This window comes from Piliocolobus tephrosceles, chromosome Y, assembly GCF_002776525.5.
Source record: "Piliocolobus tephrosceles isolate RC106 chromosome Y, ASM277652v3, whole genome shotgun sequence".
NCBI classification, from domain to species: domain Eukaryota; kingdom Metazoa; phylum Chordata; class Mammalia; order Primates; family Cercopithecidae; genus Piliocolobus; species Piliocolobus tephrosceles.
The window spans coordinates 1,785,286-1,804,818 of NC_045456.1; the positions used below are offsets into that span (position 1 = coordinate 1,785,286).

Sequence of the window (19,533 nt, forward strand, 5' to 3'; positions counted from 1 at the left end):
ACACACACACACACACACACACACACACACACACACACACACACACACACAGCACTTTATAGCCTTGTTAAAAAATTCTTTCTGAAAGCATAGCAAAGAACATTTTGGAATATCTAGTCCTCCAAGTGGATGCTTTACGGTTTTAATTATTGCTTCTAAATCTACATTTATAAGTGATAAATTTGTATGCATGACAAAAAAACCCCAGCTGATTCTAGGGCTCTGTACACTGACCCAAGGAAACAGTATTTTCCAGATATTTACAGCAGTTATAGTCTACATTGAAATACTTTATCATTTTGTTTGGGTGAAACGTTAGCTATTTCATCAGCACTGTACCAGATCTAAAGAAAATTACTGTAGGAAAAGCCATTAGCCCTTAGTAGAAGAATAGCACCTCAATATTTTATGTCTACTCATCCCCTCTGATGAACAATTTAAAAACATTTCTATAAAGGACGTGTCTACTAAGCAATTTGTTAGAGTTTGGGGAAGCTTGAATACTTTCTTCCTTTAGGTTCTAACCAATTAGAGAACTAGACATAGGATCCAGACAGGGATTAACACACACCATCAGCTTTAATATCCAAATGACAGGGCTGCTGGTGGGGGTTGAGGGTAAGGGTGGGGTGGAGGCGGGGCATAGAGCATAGGGCCCACCCTCTCTGGTGAGAGGCAAACATGCAGTTACTTATTTCTTTTCCCGGGAACTGTATTGGTTCACCCAGTTGTTGGCCAAGCAGATGGAGCTCTCCGCCAGCCTGTGTTAGTTTGGATCCTTCAGGAAACTGACCCAAAGATATTTGCTGGGGAAAACATTTGTAAGGAAAAATGGGAGGGAGCTGCATGAGGCTGGGAGGGAGAGAGGGATAGAGGGTTGGGTGGAAGCATCTCAGACTTCAGTGCTGTACTGAGGCAAGTTCTCCAGGTGAAGTCGCTCCGCAGACGAGTCGCAAGTCTCCCAGGAATGGGCCCGCCTTAGAATTCCTGTCGCACTCACTCATTGGCTACAAGCAGCCGTGGGAAGTGTGACCTCAGCTTGGTGATGGATGGCTGGATTTCAATGTGAAGCAGCTGGAGCCGTCATTCAATTATCCTCTCTGCAGTAAACTGATCCAAGAGGCGCGTTCTCAAGGCTGCCACGGTGATCAAATGTTCTCCAACACCTTTCCCTGGGGCCACAGAGAACAATCCTCCCCTACCCACCACCTCTAGCAAATAGAGGGAAGGGGCTAATAATCAACTTTTTTTCTGTATACATGAGTTGAAGTTCTCGGAGCCACACACAGCAACTGATCTTGTTTTATAGTTACCATTATATGTGTGTTTGGTGTATGCACATAGAGGCATAGATTTTCATTATGGTACATTCTTGGGATTGATCCAATTAAACAACACTCAACAAGTATGCACGCGCATCTCTGTGCCAGACATTGGAAATGCCACAAAAAAGGATAGGATGTGGGTCCTGCCCTAAAGCTGCAACAAAAATATAACATTCAATGAAAGGAAATTTAAAATACTTCCCAAAGCAGGAGAGAGCTGGGCTTCCTCTGCCGCTCTCTCTTGTGGTGCCCATATTCAAAAAGGTTTTGCTTACGTTTGCTTCAGTTTGTTTATGCATCCCAAAGATGTTATTTGAACAAAGACTGGCAGCCACTACACCCCAAACAAAACAGGAAGCTCCTGTACTAAATTATTGTTAGAGCCTGCTATGCTCTAACATTGTACAAATCTTTGCTGTCAGGCATATTATAATTGTATGATTATAAATGAAAGTCAATCTTGTAAGATGCTTCTCTTGGAAACACAAATCCTTTGAACTAGTGGTAATTTTTGTTAGTTATCAGAAGTTGAATGTACTCTAGTCTTGTCTAAGTTATGTGGAAATTACTTGTTTTCTTCTTCCAACTTTATTCCACACTTCACAACAAACTTTAGGAGATTGTATTGAAACTCTAAGGCTGTCTCAACAACACAAGGGACAGTCACTCTGCTAGAAACACACTTTGACATCATTGTTGCTTTAATTTTTTTTTTTTCTGGTTCATGCTCATGGCCCAAAGAGATCAAATGTCTTTTTTGGTGAGTTGGATTTCTTCTCTTTTGTCTTCAGGGTGTTCCTCCCACCTCAGATGAGGAGAAGAAGCCAATTCCAGGAGCAAAGAAACTTCCAGGACCTGCAGTCAATCTATCGGAAATTCAGAATATTAAAAGTGAACTAAAATATGTCCCCAAAGCTGAACAGTAGTTGGAATAAAAAAGGTGAGTGAGAAACTATCTTCTTTGTCTCAAAAAGGCCTCTGTAAAATGATTTAAGGAAGCCTTCCACTGAAGAAATCTGGAAAATTCTACAAGACTTCATTAAATACCAGGGGCCTTCAATTTAAGTCAGTATTTCTGGTGCAGTTTTCTGGTAAAGCCAAGTTTTTGGGCCTGTCTTATTCCATCACCAGTCATAGATCCATTGAGGATGTTAGCCTGCCATTCTCTTTCTGATCATCCTTCTTAGTTGTGGAAGGATGAAGTTGGGAGAGGAAAGATGCTTGGGAAAAGGCCTTGAGGTTTTGATTTTGAGGTCCAGGGAGCCCTCCCTCACTTCATGCTTCAGTTTCCTCACGCAGGTATCACAAAAAGCAACAAGCTATTCATGAGCTAGAGAATCAGAGGATCAAGGAACTGAACAAGTTTGGGAGTATAAAGAGGCAGAGACCCAGGAGTTCAGTCCTTTAATCAAGTAACCCAGGTTTGTGTAAGGCAGACCAAGAGGATGCCATAATGACTCTAGGTGTGGATGAGATTAAGGGTAGGCTCAAAACTTGCATGCTGCCTTACAAGGCACTGCAAGCAGGGCTTGTGATCTTATTTTCATTTTAATTGCATCTGTTCAATAATGATCCCCTGGTGAGGGTTCAGAAAACCCTCCACCTGGCTCCTGTGGATTGGTATGGGAATTCTGCCAGCAGGGGAGTGTGGAATTGGCCCAAGTCATCACTCTTTCTCCTAGGAGACCCTGGGAGCAAATCTACCCTTTTCCAACATTACTAAGCCCACAATGTACAATCTATTCCATTTCTTAAGCAGAAATTTAAGTCTAGAGGAGAGGAATCAGTATTGGGAACATAAAACAGGTTTTTATCTGGTTGATTGTCCATTCATTCATTTAGTCACTCACCCATTTATTCAATCAATATTTATTGAGTGTTCATTACATGCTGAACACTAGAAACATTTATTCATCTCTTACCATGAGCAAGATACTATGTGAAGAGCATTACGCCCATTGTTTCTTTTAAGCCTCATGATACCCAATTATTGCTCTCATTCTTGAGATGAGTCTTAGAGAGACTGAGTTTCCCCATCTATCATGTATTCTAAAAATGGAGTCTGCCTTCAAAGTTAGTGCTATCACCTACTTGTTATATTGCTTCAATCCCTTCCTCCCACCACATCTTACAGATGGATTGCACGCTTCCTGTTGGTGTTGGGGTGAAATCTTCTGACTGGATGGCAGAGGCAAGCAGTGGGGCAGATAGGGCCCCGCTGTATCTTCTCCTCTAGACAGAATAAGGAACAGAATGTTCTGTGAGACAGTCCAATGCATTGTGGCAGTGTTATCTGTGTCACTTACACTGACTTACTTGGATGTTTGCAAGTTAGTTCTGCCGAAAGGTTTCTTTATAGTTAGAGAAAGTGAGGAGCCATTTTGAGTTAAAATAAAAGAACAGTAACTGGTGTTTTCAGCACAGTTACATAAAAGAACACAGGAATAAGAGTAAAACAGAGTGGATCTATGACCATAGATTGAATCCCAGGAACCTGGATGGGGACAAATTGATGTGAGCAGGAACTAACCTGACACGTGGCTACATGTACTTGTTACTACTGATGACAGAACGGAACAAATTGATGAGTGAGTATCACATTCAGTCCTGCTTGTGTTGCCAAGTCGAGATGAAATATTTCAATGCGGAGGATGAAGTTTCAGAACTTCCTTGTTAGAAAGCCTGGAGAGGGGAACTTAACTTTTTGTCATATTGATTATCATCACCCAACCAAGGCTGTTCATTTGGACACATGATTTTTTAATACAAACTTTAAAGGTTTTTTACTTTTATGAAATCCATGTTGACCTAAATTTAACCTCAGCTCCAGTTTCAGAAGAATTCGGTTTTGAAGACTCAGAGGAATGCTGTTTTAAAATGAGCTTAGAGAGGATCTTGCAGTGTTACTCAGCAGTGGGGTTGATTCAGTAGCCTTGGCTGTGTGATTACAGGGAACAAGGAAGAATAACAACTCAATCAAATATTGAAAATGTACCAGAATATCCAAAACACATTTTTGTTACTTTATTTTCTCAGAGAAGACTTTAGTGATTCTTCTCTCCTTAACAAATTCTAATGCAAAACCACTCAGAGAGACCTATTTTTCCTTATTCTTACAGTAATGTGAAAATCTAAGTTGTCAGGGTGATCGATCTGAATTCCAAATGAGTACAGTCATTGTTTTAAGCCAAGGAATGATCTTTACTTTTTGTAGCAAGCTGTTTTGCTTTTGACTTATTTTTCTCCTGCAAATATGTCAGAGATTTCGAGACTTCAGTAGTCATAGTCTGTGGTTGCAGAAGGAGAACATTTCTTAACATTGATTGATTCAGTGAACTCATAAGCAGTAAATACCCTGGACCAGCCATCACTTAACTCTTCACCGGTTGGATTGATTATTTTTCTTCTTGGGTCACCACTTTGTCACCCACCCTCACCCTGTGTTGTCCAGTTATTTGATCAAACAGATCATTGGTTTGAGGATTGAATAAGTCCATCATGTCCATAGTGTCAAACGCAGTGAAAACCACAAGGCTCAAGGTCCACATAATCCTATAACTATTACAGTACTTTAGACGTATAAGACAGGTTAGCATCTCATTTTAGCCAAGATCAGTGCCTCCTTTTATGTGGGATTTCAAATTCTTTCCATGCCCTGTGTCATGGATAGAATTGTTAACAGAAATCAATTAAAAACATTACAGAACAAGAATCAGAAAGGCCAGTGACTACCCCGTTGGGCACCAGAAACGGTGGCTTATGGGAAAGGACTTGGGGCCTAGACCCAAACTGGAACCAGACCAGGCAATATAGAGATAGCACATACCAAGTCAAAGCCAAAAGACACAGGAGTGTCCCAAACGGGGCCTCAGTCCAGGCTGGAACTGGCATGGGACAGGGAAGGTAGGATGTTCAGCCATATACATTTTGGAATCCTCCTGGCTGTGATTTAAGGTAGCCAGATGGTGACTTAAGAAAGTCCAAGAACCAGATGAAAAGGAAGGACCAGTGGCAAAATCTAGAAACCAGGTGTCCTCCAATACTTCCAATCCTGCTTGTTTGCTGCATTATCAGGAATCCCGCAGGGCCACTATCAGAAGCCAGTGTCAACTTGTTTGCTTACAGTTGTAGCAGATACCACCTCAGGCTTCATGGAAAAAGGTCTGGGGAACCTGCAGAACTGCTCTGGGCTGGTGTCCAAACAGACTCTGTGTCCATTTCTGTTTGCTCCCGACCCTTAGATCAGAGCATAGGTACTCAGTAAATAACCCTTGAAACTAGCTTCTATACCATGAGCACTTTCTTCTTTCTGTAGTAAAATGTATAGATATAAAACTTGGTCCCTGCTCTCAGGATACTTAAGTCTTGATGGAAAGATAAAATACTTCAAAAGGTAGCTAACAATTCAAGAATTAGATAGCAGCTTAATTATTACAGATATCCCAAGGCTGTTTATGACCCACTAACAACTAGGCAGTAGAGATAATGTTATGACTTTTGAGGGGCTAAGGTATGATTTGGGGTCAGGGATAATTTCAAAGAGGCAGTGGGAATGGAATGGTTTAAACGGAGGCTCAGAGATCACCTCTGGACATATGGAGCATTCAGGGTATTGTTAATAATTAGACCAGCCTAGTGAGACCAAAGAGTTCCTCTAGGCACTACGTCTTAAACTTTTGGAGCATAACAAAATAAAACCCACAGCCCACCTACACCATCTCATCTCTTTTTCCAGTGGTAAAATAATTCAGTGATATCAAATAATTGAAGAGGAACAAAATAAGTATCAAAATGGTAATGATGCATCAATTATAAGAAAAAGAAATGATTAACAAAGGTAAAACCTAAGAATAATTCTACAATGATGCTGATGAGCACCAAGAAAGTTGCAATTGAAAGCCTTGGGACTGATGAAGCTCTAAAAAGAAATTCTCATTCTGAAGTTGCAGGAATCCCTTCTCTCTGTGTTGGACATTTCAGCATGGCCACATGTGTGGCAGTCAGACTTCATGATTATATACTAAACTAGGGTTTTAGAAAAATGCAAAATTTTAGTGATTCTCGATAGCTCACTTAGCAGGTTTTGGTTGTGTATAGAAGTGAAAATCTATGGAATTAATCCCCATTTGTCATTAGGAACTGAAGAAAGCACTTGCGTTTTTGCATCGAGAAGTCTTTTGAGGTCAACCAGTGGGCCTTGGACCATACTTTGAGAAACATTGCTGTAGGGCAGTAAATGAGAGTGAGTTGGAATGATCTGCAGCTCCTTTTGTACCCATATACAGCCTCATAATTTCAAGTTAGTCTCTATCTCATACCCCACATCAGCTAGCCAGCCCTGATTTTGGATTTTGTAGATTTGAAAAGAATCTTTATAATGCCCTGTTGGGGGAGGTGTGCCCTCATCTTAGTCTGCTCAGGCCGCTATAACAAAATATCATAGACTGGGTGGCTAAAACAACAGACATTTATTTCTCACCATTCTGGAGCTAAAAGTCAGAGATGAGGATGTCAGTATTGTTAGGTTTTGGTGAGAGTTCTCTTCCTGGCTTGCAGATGGCCATATTCTTGCTGTGTCCTTTGATGTCTCTTCCTCTTCTTATAAGGGTGCTAATTCTATCATGGGGACCCCACACTCATGACCTCATCTAAACCTAATTAACTCTCAAAGGCCCCACCTCCTAATATTATCACATTGGGGATTAAGGCTTCAACATATGAATTTGGGGGAGGGACACAAACATTCAGTCCATAACAGTCCTCTTCCTCCAGCACTCTGCCCCATCCCTAGCATCTTCTGTTTATCCTGTCACAAACTTACCGAATCGTAATGTATTTGTTTTCTTGTTTACATCTTCTTTATGATGCTATCACATAGCTCCTTTAAAGGCTGCAATTCACATGATACATATTAGACACACAGGGCAAGTCTGGAGGATGTTGCCAGTGCCCTGACCACAGCAAGTCTGGGATCACTTAGAAATGTAGACATTCCAAGTCCTTGTAATCTTAGGGAGCTTACCACTTTAAAAGAAAGACTAGCTTCTCTCACAAAGGTCCACAGTTAATATTGTTGACGAAAATCAGTAATGGGCGCAGAAATTTGACTTTAAATTAATTGATTGTATTCCTCTGGGAAACTAAAATATTAAGGAAAATGTCAAATTTGTCTCATATTCCTCAAAAGAGGAGAAAGACGTGTAAACCAGAAGAAAACTTAGTATTCGAGAATTCTTTGGCCTTATTTTTCAAATAACATCTATGTCTAGATAAGACATATTTACCAACCTGTCATCCAGAGAGTTGTCATCTCTGATGGGGAGAACATAAGGCGCTCATTACTCTTAAATGTTAAGCATTATGCATCACCATCATTCCTACTGATTCAAGGGCTAATTCTGAGAGTGTTGGCAGGAGGGCAAATTGATATACCCAGACAATTGATAAAAAGTGTATTTAGTACGTAACAACAGACCTCCAAAACACATGAAGCAAAAAGCGACAGAAATGAAGGGAGAAACAGACAATCTAATGATAATAATTGGGGACTTCAATATCCCATTTTCCATAATGGCTAGAATAACTAGACAAAAGATCAACAAGGAAATATAAGACATGGACAACACCATAAACTAACTAGACCTAACATATATAATATATATAATGTATATATACACATGTATGTATATATACATACATATACATTATATACATATATACACATATACATTTATATGTATACATTCTATATGTATACATACATTTGTATGTATACATTCCATATGTATATATACATATATACATTCTCTATACATGTATGTGTGTATATATATTACATATAGTGTGTGTGGATATGTATATATACTCACATATAAAACACTGCCCAACAACAGCAGAGTACATGCATACACATTCTTCTCAAGTGTACATGGAACATTGTCCAGGACAGACCACATGTTAGGTCATGAAATAAGTCTCAAATTTAAAAGGATTGAAATCATACAAAGTATGTTCTATGACCATAATGGAATGAAATCAGAAATCAATAACAGAAGGAAGTTTGGGAAATTCACAACTTGTGGAACTTAAACAACATGCTTCTAAATAACCAGTGAGTCAAAGAAGAAATCACAAGGTAAATTTAAAACTGTTAATACTTTGAGGTGAATGAAAACAAAAATACAGCATATCCAAATTTATAAGATGCAATGAAAGCAGTACTTAGAGGAAAGTTTACAGTTATAAATGACTATATTAAAAAAGAAGATCTCAAATCCCATAACCAACCAATCAAATCAATATTAGCACCTATTCCATATTTGGGAAACATGCCCTTTATCATCTTATAGTAAACTTATGATTAAATTGATAGATGAATGGAAATATCATTCCTTTTAAATGGTAAGGCATAATAAATGTAATAAATCTATTTGTATAAACACTATAACAATGTAACAGAGGCTGGGAAATAAAAAATGATTGCCCGGTAGATCACCATTTTAGCAAAATACTGACTTTGGTATTCCCCCTTCTAGTCTTTTCCTCTGGGTTTACATGTGGGATGCAATACAACCAAGTTGCTAACAATATGTTGATTTGGGGTTGTGAAGCCTTGGTCTCATTTCCTTCTGCACTTGCAACTTTGCACTCTATGTCTCTATTTTCTCGTTTGGTAAAAGCAGAAAATGGCACCTCTCTCAGTCAGTAGTTGTGAAGGGTTAGGGAGATGTACTTTTGAAAGTATCTCCAAGCACAGTACCTGGGATGGGTAATTACTCAGTAAATAGGAACTGGTTCTTATATATTTTTCTTACATAGCATCATTTATAGCACTTGTATAGTTTTGTATCTTGCTTTTTCCACTTTACATTTTATCACAAGATTATTTTTCATGTTGCTTTGCAGCCTTCAGAATTAAGATGATTTATTTCTCATAGTCTTTGACTTATCATGATTTCATAACCTTTTCCTTTTGCCAGAAGACAGAAGACTGATTTATTGTTTTACATAGAACTAGACTTAAAAACACTTCTCCAAATGTCTTCTATGTGGTTTGTGGAAATTTTTTGTCCTCATTTTTGAAACATTCCCTGCTTTGACCCAATTACAGAGCTCTATTCACTTTCTCTGAAGGAAATGGTTTTATGCTGAAATTTTTCATTCTCTAGTGAAGTCACATTTCTTTTGATTTGTGATGCTCTTTTTAAATTTTTCCTGATCTTCACTTGCTTGGATAAAGACAGGTTCTGCAGTGATTCTGAACTGTATCAAGGTCTTGTCCATTTGTTTTCCTGGCTGGCAAACCTCTCGTTTTAGACCCTGGTTACAGCCTGTGTGGGTGTAAATGACTCTTGAGAGTGAACGCAAGAAGCCTTTGAGTTGATTGTGGCAGTTGCTTTAAGAGCCTCTCAACAGTAAACACACAGAAACTACCAGTGTAGTTTCTATTAAAACACAGGTTTGGAGGGTCTAGTGTGTGAATTATCAGGAAGAAGTTGGAATTGGCGCGAGAGCTTTTAGGAAGTAGACGTGAGACCAGAGAAACACATTTGCTTTAGCCAGCTTGGTGGAAAGCAGAGGTGACTCAGAACCCAATTCTGTTGATCTTCCTATACTGGCACACACATTTCCATGGGCCAAAAGACAGTTACACCTGGCACCTGTTCTACTCTCGATGTAATGGAACTCATTACTCTATCTAATTTGTTCTCAATGGGGGGAGGGTGTGGATTTTTCCTCCCAGGGGACATTTAGCAATGTCTGCATACAGTTTGAATTGTCACAACTAGGGGTGGGCTGCTACTGTCCTGTAGTGAGGAGAGGCCAGGTATGCTATTAAACATTCCACAATGCCAAGGATGGCCTCCTACAACAAAGAATGATCCAGCCTCAAATGTCAGTACTGCTGAGAGTGAGTAACCCTGATTTATCTGCTTGAAAGGTTGACGTCAGGTCCATCTTGCTGTGGACTTTTCTTTCCAAGCAACCAATGCATTGCATTTCACAGAAATTAAGACAGTAATAAAAAGAGTAAAGTAATTAATTGCCTAATATTTATAATCTCTTCACAGTAATCAAGACTTAGGAATGAAGCACTCTTAAATATGATTCTTGTCAATTGGCAGATTAAACATATTTATGGCATATGGTCTATGTGGAATTGCCTCTAACCCAACTATTTTTATAGGTTATCTTTTCATCTCAAATGTGTCAGAAAGCAGGAGGTTATCTCAGCAGTTCATCAAGTCTTCTAAAGTATTAATGTTAAGCATTAGTAGTCACCAGCATCAATATCAATGTCATCATTTTGATTGTCTTCATGAGCATTCTGATTTATTATATGCTTGTGATATGCCTGGTACCATATCTTGTACCTCACATGCATTATTTCATTCATTCCTTGGGCTGATTGCATGTGGTATATACTACAATGCTCATTTTATTTATGGGAGAGTGAAGGCTAAGAGAGTTTATGCAACTTGACCAAGGTCACCCAGATTGTAAGTCACAGAGGCGAGGTGCAAACCATCATTTGTCACACTAAACAGCCAGTCCTTTTAATCACTATCACCCACTGCATTCTTTAAAAATGTTCTTTTAGTTATAGTCTTTGCAAATAATATTTCACCGTGGTGAGTCAGAGCAAAGCAAGCAAAGGATAAGAGATTACAGAAACTGTCACTGTCACAAAGATGAACACTGAAACACAACCCTGGCATGTTGGTTGGTGGGTTCCTTTGTTTGCTCATTTGTTTATTCATTCACATATTCATTCTTTTAGTTAGTCAGCATTTACTAAACACAAAAGATGCACCAGCTGCTAAGTATATCAGGCATTAGGGATTCAAATATGCCAGAGCATCTACCCTAGTTCACAGTTTAATGGGCAAAACATTGCATGGCAGCACAAATAATTTGCTCTTTTTAAGGATTTTGACAAAAAGGAAGAGTTAATGCCCATAAATATCAGAGAAAGTATGAGAGAGAGAGAGAGAGAGAGAGAGAGAGAAAGGGAGGGGAGGGGAAAGGAGAGGAGAAGAGACAGAAAAACACTGATTATGGCAGTGCTGGGGATGACATGGACTTTGCCCAGTGGTGACAAAACTGCAGCAGAGGAATACCAGACCGCTGCAGAGCCCACCTGCCTTTGCTCCGGAGATGAGCAAGGGCTTGTCAGGAGTCTCTGTGTCATTCATGGTGCAGCAGTCTCCGACCCATGAGGCCTTTTCGCTCATTCCCTCTCACGCTGTGTGCAGCCCACGCAGAAAACTGGGGAAGTGAATTCCAGGCTGTCTAATCAGGGTTGGCTGCATCGTGACAATGCTGCTCGTTTTAACTCCCTGCACATGCTGTGGCATTTGAGAAGGAGAAGGAATCACGAGGAGCAAACCAAGACTTGCAAATTTAACTTGTACTCCCTTGCCACTGCTCCCTGCCTGTGAACTGATCATTCCACACCCTCTGGTTTAGGACCTTATGCAGATGGTGAGGGGGTGGCTGGTTTAATCGGAGGCAGGGTCAGTCAATTGGCTTCTCACTGAGGGAAATTTCTATTAAGCAGTCGACAGATTGGAGTCTCTTTCATCCAGGCAGGTGGCACAAAGGTTGCTCAGAACAATTCATCTGGACCGCTGGATAAACAGCAGAAAGCAAGTATGTCCTATTGCCAGAAAGTCATTGGATGCCTTCTATAGGAAGGACAGTGGCACTTCCTTCCACCTGTCACATTTAATAGAATCCTTCACAAGTAATACACATTTTACTGCCTAGCTCTTACTTGATCCCCTAATTTTGGATACAGATGATAAGAATCATGGCTGCATTTTAGTTTCAGAGGCAACAATTAATTCCTGAAAACTACCCCAACAGGTTTATTAAATTCTGAGTGTTCAATCATCCATCTATTCAGACTGTTTTCATTGCCTGATCATTTTGTACATGGGCTAGTTGGAATTTACCGTGGCCATATTCACCTTCTTCTTAATAATGCAAATTAGCAGCATGAATTGGATTTGAGTGGGAAGGATTAAAGTGCTGGGATAAATTCACTCATTTATGAAATGAACATATATTCACTGACTGTTTCAGGCACTACTACATTAGAAATAGGTGATACAAGACAACATCCCTCAAGGGACTCACAGTCTAGTTGAGTAAGGATGTGAGAGGGGATATTAGCACATAATGGTTGCAGCAGGAATGGAGAAGAAATGACAAGGTACAGCCTTTGAACACAGGTGACAAAGAGTCTAGACAGGATTTGGAAAACAGTTATTCCACTGAAAGAAATGTGGAAGAGAGGTGATTCAAGTGTAGGTTTATACCCTGGCATTGCTATTCCCTTATTTTGTGATTTTATATAATTGCTCTGCCTCGGTTTCTTCATCTGAAAAATGAGAAAAATACCTAACTCCCAGAGGCAATTCTGGCGTCCACCCTGAGGAACATTTAGCAATGTTTGAAGACATTTTTGATTGTCACATCTCAGGGTGGGTACTCTTGGCATTCAGGGGCTTGAGACCAAGGATGGTACTAAATACCCTACAACACACAGGACAGTCCTCACAACAGGCACCGATAGTTCCAGGGCTGAGAAGCACTGAATCACATAGTGTGTATATCTAAAGTTCTGTGTACCATGGGAGCTATTACCATTATTAACTACAAAATGTTACTATTAGAATGAACTTAATTTAGGATCCCCTATCTATTAGCAGTGAGTCCCAGAAGCAATGGAATCAAGGTCAGTACCAGTCTAAAATCCCAGTGTCCTATTTCCCAGTTTTGTGTTCCTACTTTATAGGAAAGGCAAACAGTTTTCATTTTGAGTGTTGTATCTGTTTCATTGGTACTGACTGCTGAGAAGGGTTGGGAGCCTGAGTTCTGCGGGAAGAAGTGGGGCAATCATAGCAGAGTGGGCTGTGGCTGTGTCAGGTGGCATGGACAGGCTTTCTGCAGCACATTTGCCCACCTTACAGCAGCCACTGGACACCGGATGTGCTGGAAAGAGTGGGACACACCTGTCCTTCACTTGCAGCTCTGGCACGTAGTAATTCAGTGACCTTGGGCAACTTCCTGACCACTCTGAGCCACATCTATAAATAGGAATAATAATGTAAGTCTTGAGAGGGGACCAGAAAGATAGTGAATTGACTTAGATAGGGCTCCTGATACACAGCAGCTTCCAGGAAGTCTTCATTCCCTTTGCTGTTCTCACGGTCTGCCCATACCTTCTGCCCTGTGCCCCTTGCTTCCAAGGCTAGGAGTTGATTGGTTTTTAAGTGAAATACTGTCTGAAGAGTAGCTCTGCACATTTTCCCAAAGAATATGAAGAAAGCTCACTGAAAATTAAAATCCATTAATTATCTTATCTGTAACTAATATGAGCTCACTGAAGCACTTGCAAACATCTGGGAGGATCTCTTTCTCAATCATCTGAATCCTTTGAGCTTGAGCCAGTTCATGAGATGATTTCTAACCTGCAACTGTCCTCTTTCTCCTGGAGGAGGCATTGCAGTTCCAGTTTTCAAAACCTGCAGCAGCTCATGTTTCCAAGGCCTTTGTCTCAAGACAGCAAAATTACAAACATTTCACTTTAGCATTTTCATTTTGTTTTGGAGACTTCAAGGAGTTTCCCTCCTCTTGCCCTAATTTTTAACTAGCAAATGCATCTCTTTAAGAAATACTAGGAGAGTTGAGCTGCCATTGCCCTACTCTCAAGGAAAAGTCAAATAATGGACTTCATACAGCATTTTCCTGAGCATTTTGAATGAATTTTATGGCCAGAAATAGACATTTCACCTTTTTAGTAATCTTTCATACATAGGCTATGTACTTTTGGAGTCTGGTCCGGAAAATAAAATGAGAGCTATGGTGATCTCAACGTCCAGAAGTGCCCTGGGTATCTTCTCTATGACACCCTGTCCTGGGTTATGCCCCATTCACATTCAATTTCCAGCTATGATCACCTTACAGAAGTGTTTTCTCCCTCTATCTGACATTACTTAACTTGATAATCAAGTTATGTCTACGTTGCAATAATAGGTAGGCAGTCGCTAGTAAATACAGGTGCCAGAGAACCTGGCAGCCTGGAGACTTTGTGAAGTGGCTGCTTAAGGGGCATCACAAAGGCCAGGCAATGCGGAAACAGGTTTATTTGGAAGTTTTATAACACATGCAAAATCACATCTTTTAACTAGGGGATAATAGTAGCAATAATATTAACAAACCCTTGCACTTGATTTTAAGAATTGCAAAGTACTTCCATGTCCATTCTCTCTTTTGAACTTCATAACAGTTCTGTGAGATAGGTAGGGCAGGAATTGACTTTGCAGTTCATTCTTACATGACTTCCAACTTCACAAAGGGTGGAAGATTGTGAGTTGTATTGTCTTCTCCCTCCAGAGAAGGTTCATTTTAAGACTAATTATTAATTAAGCCTATTGAAGCCCATCTGTAGAAAATGGTTGTAATCCCTTTTAATCAGAAAAGTAGGATCACCGTGTAGTCTGCAACAGGTGCCAAGGAAGGGGATTAGTTACAATCCATTCCATGGGCCAGAATTGAACAGCTAATGGCTCTGCTTATACCCAGAAGGACTTTTGTCACTGACATGGAAAGATATTCAAGGTTAATCTACCCACCTTTATCTATAGATATATTTCAAAGGAAATGTATTATCTCAATTTCTACCTCTATTTACTATTTTCTTGTTTAATTTTAAAAAGTCATACTGTAATCTTTATACACATACAAACATACCACATACACATACACACACACTTGCACATACATGCTCACACATGGTAGAGGACAGATTTGATCCAGGATTTGGAAATTGGGTTGAAATGTCTTAATTTCAGAAAGACCAGGTGGCAAACAAATGGGTCTGGGGAAAACTTCATTTCAAGATGTCCCCAAACCATTGCCCTAAAGGTCAACTCTTCTGGAAAGCTCTTCATTTTCACTGACAGCAAAGAAATGGTGTCCCAGACACCCTGCGAGGTCATATACAAAGTTTACTGCTTGTTATCCGTCGGGAGAGAGAGAGCCTGGGAGTCATTCTGAGCCAAATCCAATCCAATTATGGGCCAATTATAGACCTGCTTTGCCTGCCAGGAGCAGGCCACCCCAGCAACCCAGCTGGTGTCAGAGCTCCTGGTTGGCAGGGATTCCCAGCACATAGGAAGACGAGCTCATGCCCCAGATAAGACAAAACAGCTGATAATGTTCTAGACCAGCACAGATGGCAAATGCAAGTGCATTAGAATGGTTCCTGATCCTCCTCACCACCCTCACTGCCATCCCTTCATAACTGAGTCCAGATTCAGTTTTCTCTCCTGTGTGGCACCTTTTTTTTTTTTTTTTTTTTTTAAACTATGTGATCGAATTCTGAAATACCAAGAGGTGGTAGGCCAGACTTTGCTCCTGTACTCAGGGCCAACCTTCCATTACTGGTTGGATTTATGAAGCCTATGCTATGGTGCTAACTGGGGTCACAGTGCCTGGATACCCACAGCACCACTGACAACCTCACTGAACATGTAGGAGCTAAAATGCCAAGAAACTTGAGTTAGAAACTTGACTTAGGTAAAAATAAAGCTATCTCTATTAAAAATCAAAACAATTTTGGCTGGCACTTCCAACCTACGGAGATCATTTCAGGTCCATATTCTAGCATCAAATAGTGTCATTATTCCTGCAGGCTGGCTTTGCATGGATGACCTGCCAATTTGAGACGCCAGCATTTTTGTATCTTTAACTGAGACTTTGAGGATAGTGGGGACAGGGCAGCACCAAGGACAGCATCCTGTGGGTGGCTGCAAAGGACACCCTTTTCAGATTGGCCTAGAGCTGTGGTTCTAAAACTTTCACATGAATCAGAATCATTTAGACAGCTTGCTGAAACTGAGATTGCCAGGCCAAAGCCCTAGGGTTTTCGATTCAGTAGGTCTGGGATGGGTTCCAGAGTTTGCATTTCTGACAAGTTCTTAGGGAATGCTGCTGCTGTTGGTGGTGGTTTGGGATCACACTTTGAGAACCACTGACCTAAAGCCATCAATCAGATTGTTTAGGTCTGGACATTCAGAAATCCCCTAACTATCCCATCACCTCCTCCACAGTTTTCAGGCTAGTTTCCAAAGGTACAGTGAGAAGCTTGGTCAGATTTCTTTGCTGAAATTTATATATACTAAGCACCAACGAAGCAATAATCACAAATGCTTGTAATAGTGCTTCTAATGGTCAGGCACTATTGCAAGCACTTTACCTTGTGAGACGTCAGTGAGTTAGTACACGTAAGAGCTCCATTTTACAGATGAGAAAACTGAGGCACAGAGATGTTAAATGACTTTCTGCAAGGTCATACAACTAGATAGTGGGGCAGCCAGGAGTCAAATCCAGGCTGTCTGACTTTTAATCGTTACCCCAGTCTGACTCTCAATGTGGCAGAGAGGTCCATGGGGGTGAAATGAGCTGGGTAAATTATGAGGGACAATCCTAACATAAAGGATGAGGAATTCTACATCATCTTACCCACCAGTCACTTAACCTTACTGATACAATGTTCATTTCTGTAGCTGTTTAGTAAGTGCTGACACTGTTACAGTTCAAGGGTTGGAAAACCAGAGCCCACAGGCCAAATCCAGTCCATCACCTGTTTTTTTCTTAACTTTTTGAGATCATTCTAAATTTACATGCAGTTGTAAGAAATAATAGAGAGAGATACCTAGATGAAATGACTGGGAACAATGAAGTCATTTTTTCCAATCTCTAATTAAAGTATTTCTAAATAAGGCTTTGCCAAGGTTCAAATATATGCTGAGACAAAAAAGCTGGGTTTGATAATTTTAATTCAAGTATACTTTTGTGGATATCTAGGTAGTGGAAGTAAAACACAAAAGATTTTCTAAATTTGAACACTTTTCAAGTCCAAGAAAAGACAGGACCAAAGGATCATAGCTACTTGGCAGGCTGATAGGCAGCTTTATCTTAATGTTTTTAGAGACAGGGTCTCACTCTGTTGCTCAGACTGGAGTTCAGTGGTATGATAATGGCTCATGGCAACCTTGACCTCCTGGGCTTAAGCGATCCTCCCACCTCAGCCTCCTGAGTAGCTGAGACCACAGATGCACACACCACCACACCTGGCTATTTTTTTAGTAGAGATGGGGTTTCACTATGTTGCCCAGGCTAGTCTCGAACTCCTGGGTTCAAAAGATCCTCCTGCTTCAGCCTCCCAAAGTGCTGGAATGACAGGTGTGAGCCACTGCACCCAGCCTGATAGACAGCTTTATAGCTTTTCTCAAATATTATGACAGAAGAACTGAAGCTGGTTTCTGAACAACTCAGTTGTCCAGCCTTGGGCTTTGGGTGAGAACCATTGTTTTTATTCTAGTTTTCTTAGTTACAGAGTCAGGCAGCAGCAAAACGCTGGATACAGTTAGCTCTATGGTCCTCAGCACTGAGTGCACATTAGAATCACCTGGACTTGCTGAGTGCCACTTGCTATCAGTCAATTCTTGGAGGTTGGCAGGATAGGCCTGGGAATGGGTATGTTTCACAGAATCTTCAGGTGATCCTTATGTGTGTCTTGGTCTGAGAAGGACTGAGAAGGTGTTTCTCAGAGTGTCCTTTGATGAACTAGACGGAAATCTTTCTTGCTTGGGTAAATATTTCTTTGGTTGAATGTTGCTGAGATGAAAGTATCCAACGGTGGAAAACAGCCAAGCATTCTTGCAAAGTCCATGCAGCATACATGTGTATTTATTTATAGGGTGAACCAGTGGTGAGCCATAGCCTTTATTTGGGATAGACATAGGAAAGAGATACTAAGTTCAGGACTGCCATATGAGTCCAAACAATGGCCATATTAAGCCTAGAAGGGGCTGAGGATACTCTAGCTCCCACTAATAAATGTGCTGTCTTGTCAGGGTTGTGACTCGTGTCTACCCAGCAATATGTAGAGTCATATTCTCACAGGTTAGGGGACCATAAATGTCACTTACTCTAACCGAGACCCAGCCTAATGCAGCGATCTCTCTATACTCACTGCTTTCCAGATATGTACCCTACCCTGAAGAATCACATGGGTTTAACTATGAACTCAGCAATTTTTAACCCCTATCTAATTCATCTCCCTCTAAAAACTGCCAGGGCCACTATTCCCTTCAGATAATCCCACTTGCACCCTTTCAGAATGACTCATTATAGGGAGAACCCAAGTAAGTCCCCCATTCCATTGGAGTTTTTTTTTTTTTTTTAACAAGTTCAGTCTCTGCATGTATAAACATAAGTGGGTTATGTTTGTGGTATGACATGCTAAGGACTAATCACTAGGTGCTGAACAGTTGCACTGTAAACTTTGGTTCAAGGTCAGCCAGCTGTGTTGGCCCACTCCCACAAAGCTGAATCCATAAGTTCTCAGGATGCCAGCTCTCTAGAGTCTGGCTACTTATCTTTCTTCCCCATTTCATAAATGCCCAAAGCAATATGGTCCTACCCTGTAGCCAGGATCCAGTTTTTGACATGTCACACTAAACATGAACTTTTCATGATTTCCATCAATTCGCCTATTCCTTGACACATAAAATACAAGAGCTGAGCTTGAGCTAAGGCAGCTGTATTAGTTATCTTTGGCTGTGTAACAAATTATTCAAAACTTAAAAGAACAATAAATATTATCTCACAGTTTCTGTGGATCAGGAATTTAGAGTGGCTTAGCTGGGTGGTTCTAGACTAGGGTCCCTCATGAGGTTGTAGTGAGATGTTGACTAAGATTGAAGGATCTACTTCCAGGATGGCTCACTCACATCACTGGCTAATTGGTAATGACTGCTATCAGGAGGAGGCCTTGGTGCCTTCCCATGTGGACCCACCCATTGGGCCTGCTTGAATGCCCTCACAACATGGCAGTCAACTCTCCCTGGAGTGAATAATCCAAGAAAAAGCAGGGCAGAAGCAGCAAAGTCTTTTATGGCCTAGCCTTGGAATTCATACTTTGTCATTTTTGTAACATGCTACTGATTACTCAAGTCAGCCCTATTCTGTGTTGAAGGGGACTACACAAGGATATGAATACCAGGAGGCAAGAATCACTGGGAGCCATCTTGAAGGCTGCCTACCATAGCCACCTAACCCCCTCGTTTTTTAGATGATAAAACCGAGGTCCAAAGAAGTGAGATTCTCAAAGTTACATAGCTGTGACATT

At 40.6% G+C, this 19,533-nt stretch overlaps 1 protein-coding gene across 4 annotated transcripts in view; it reads left to right on the forward strand.

The window, feature by feature from the left end:
* The window catches only part of SMPX (small muscle protein X-linked), a 52,312-nt gene that overhangs the window by 18,670 nt on the left and 14,109 nt on the right, over positions 1-19,533 (forward strand). The window contains exons 4-5 of one of the 4 annotated variants that reach the window (XM_023199063.1): positions 2,117-2,265; positions 11,915-12,030. In XM_023199063.1, the coding sequence (XP_023054831.1) occupies positions 2,117-2,251 (135 nt within the window). In that variant the 3' untranslated portion in view covers positions 2,252-2,265; positions 11,915-12,030. Of the gene's footprint in view, positions 1-2,116; positions 2,266-6,060; positions 6,117-11,914; positions 12,031-19,533 lie in introns of those variants that run through there. The other 3 variants (XM_023199064.1, XM_023199066.1, XM_023199062.1) reach the window with 3 other exon arrangements.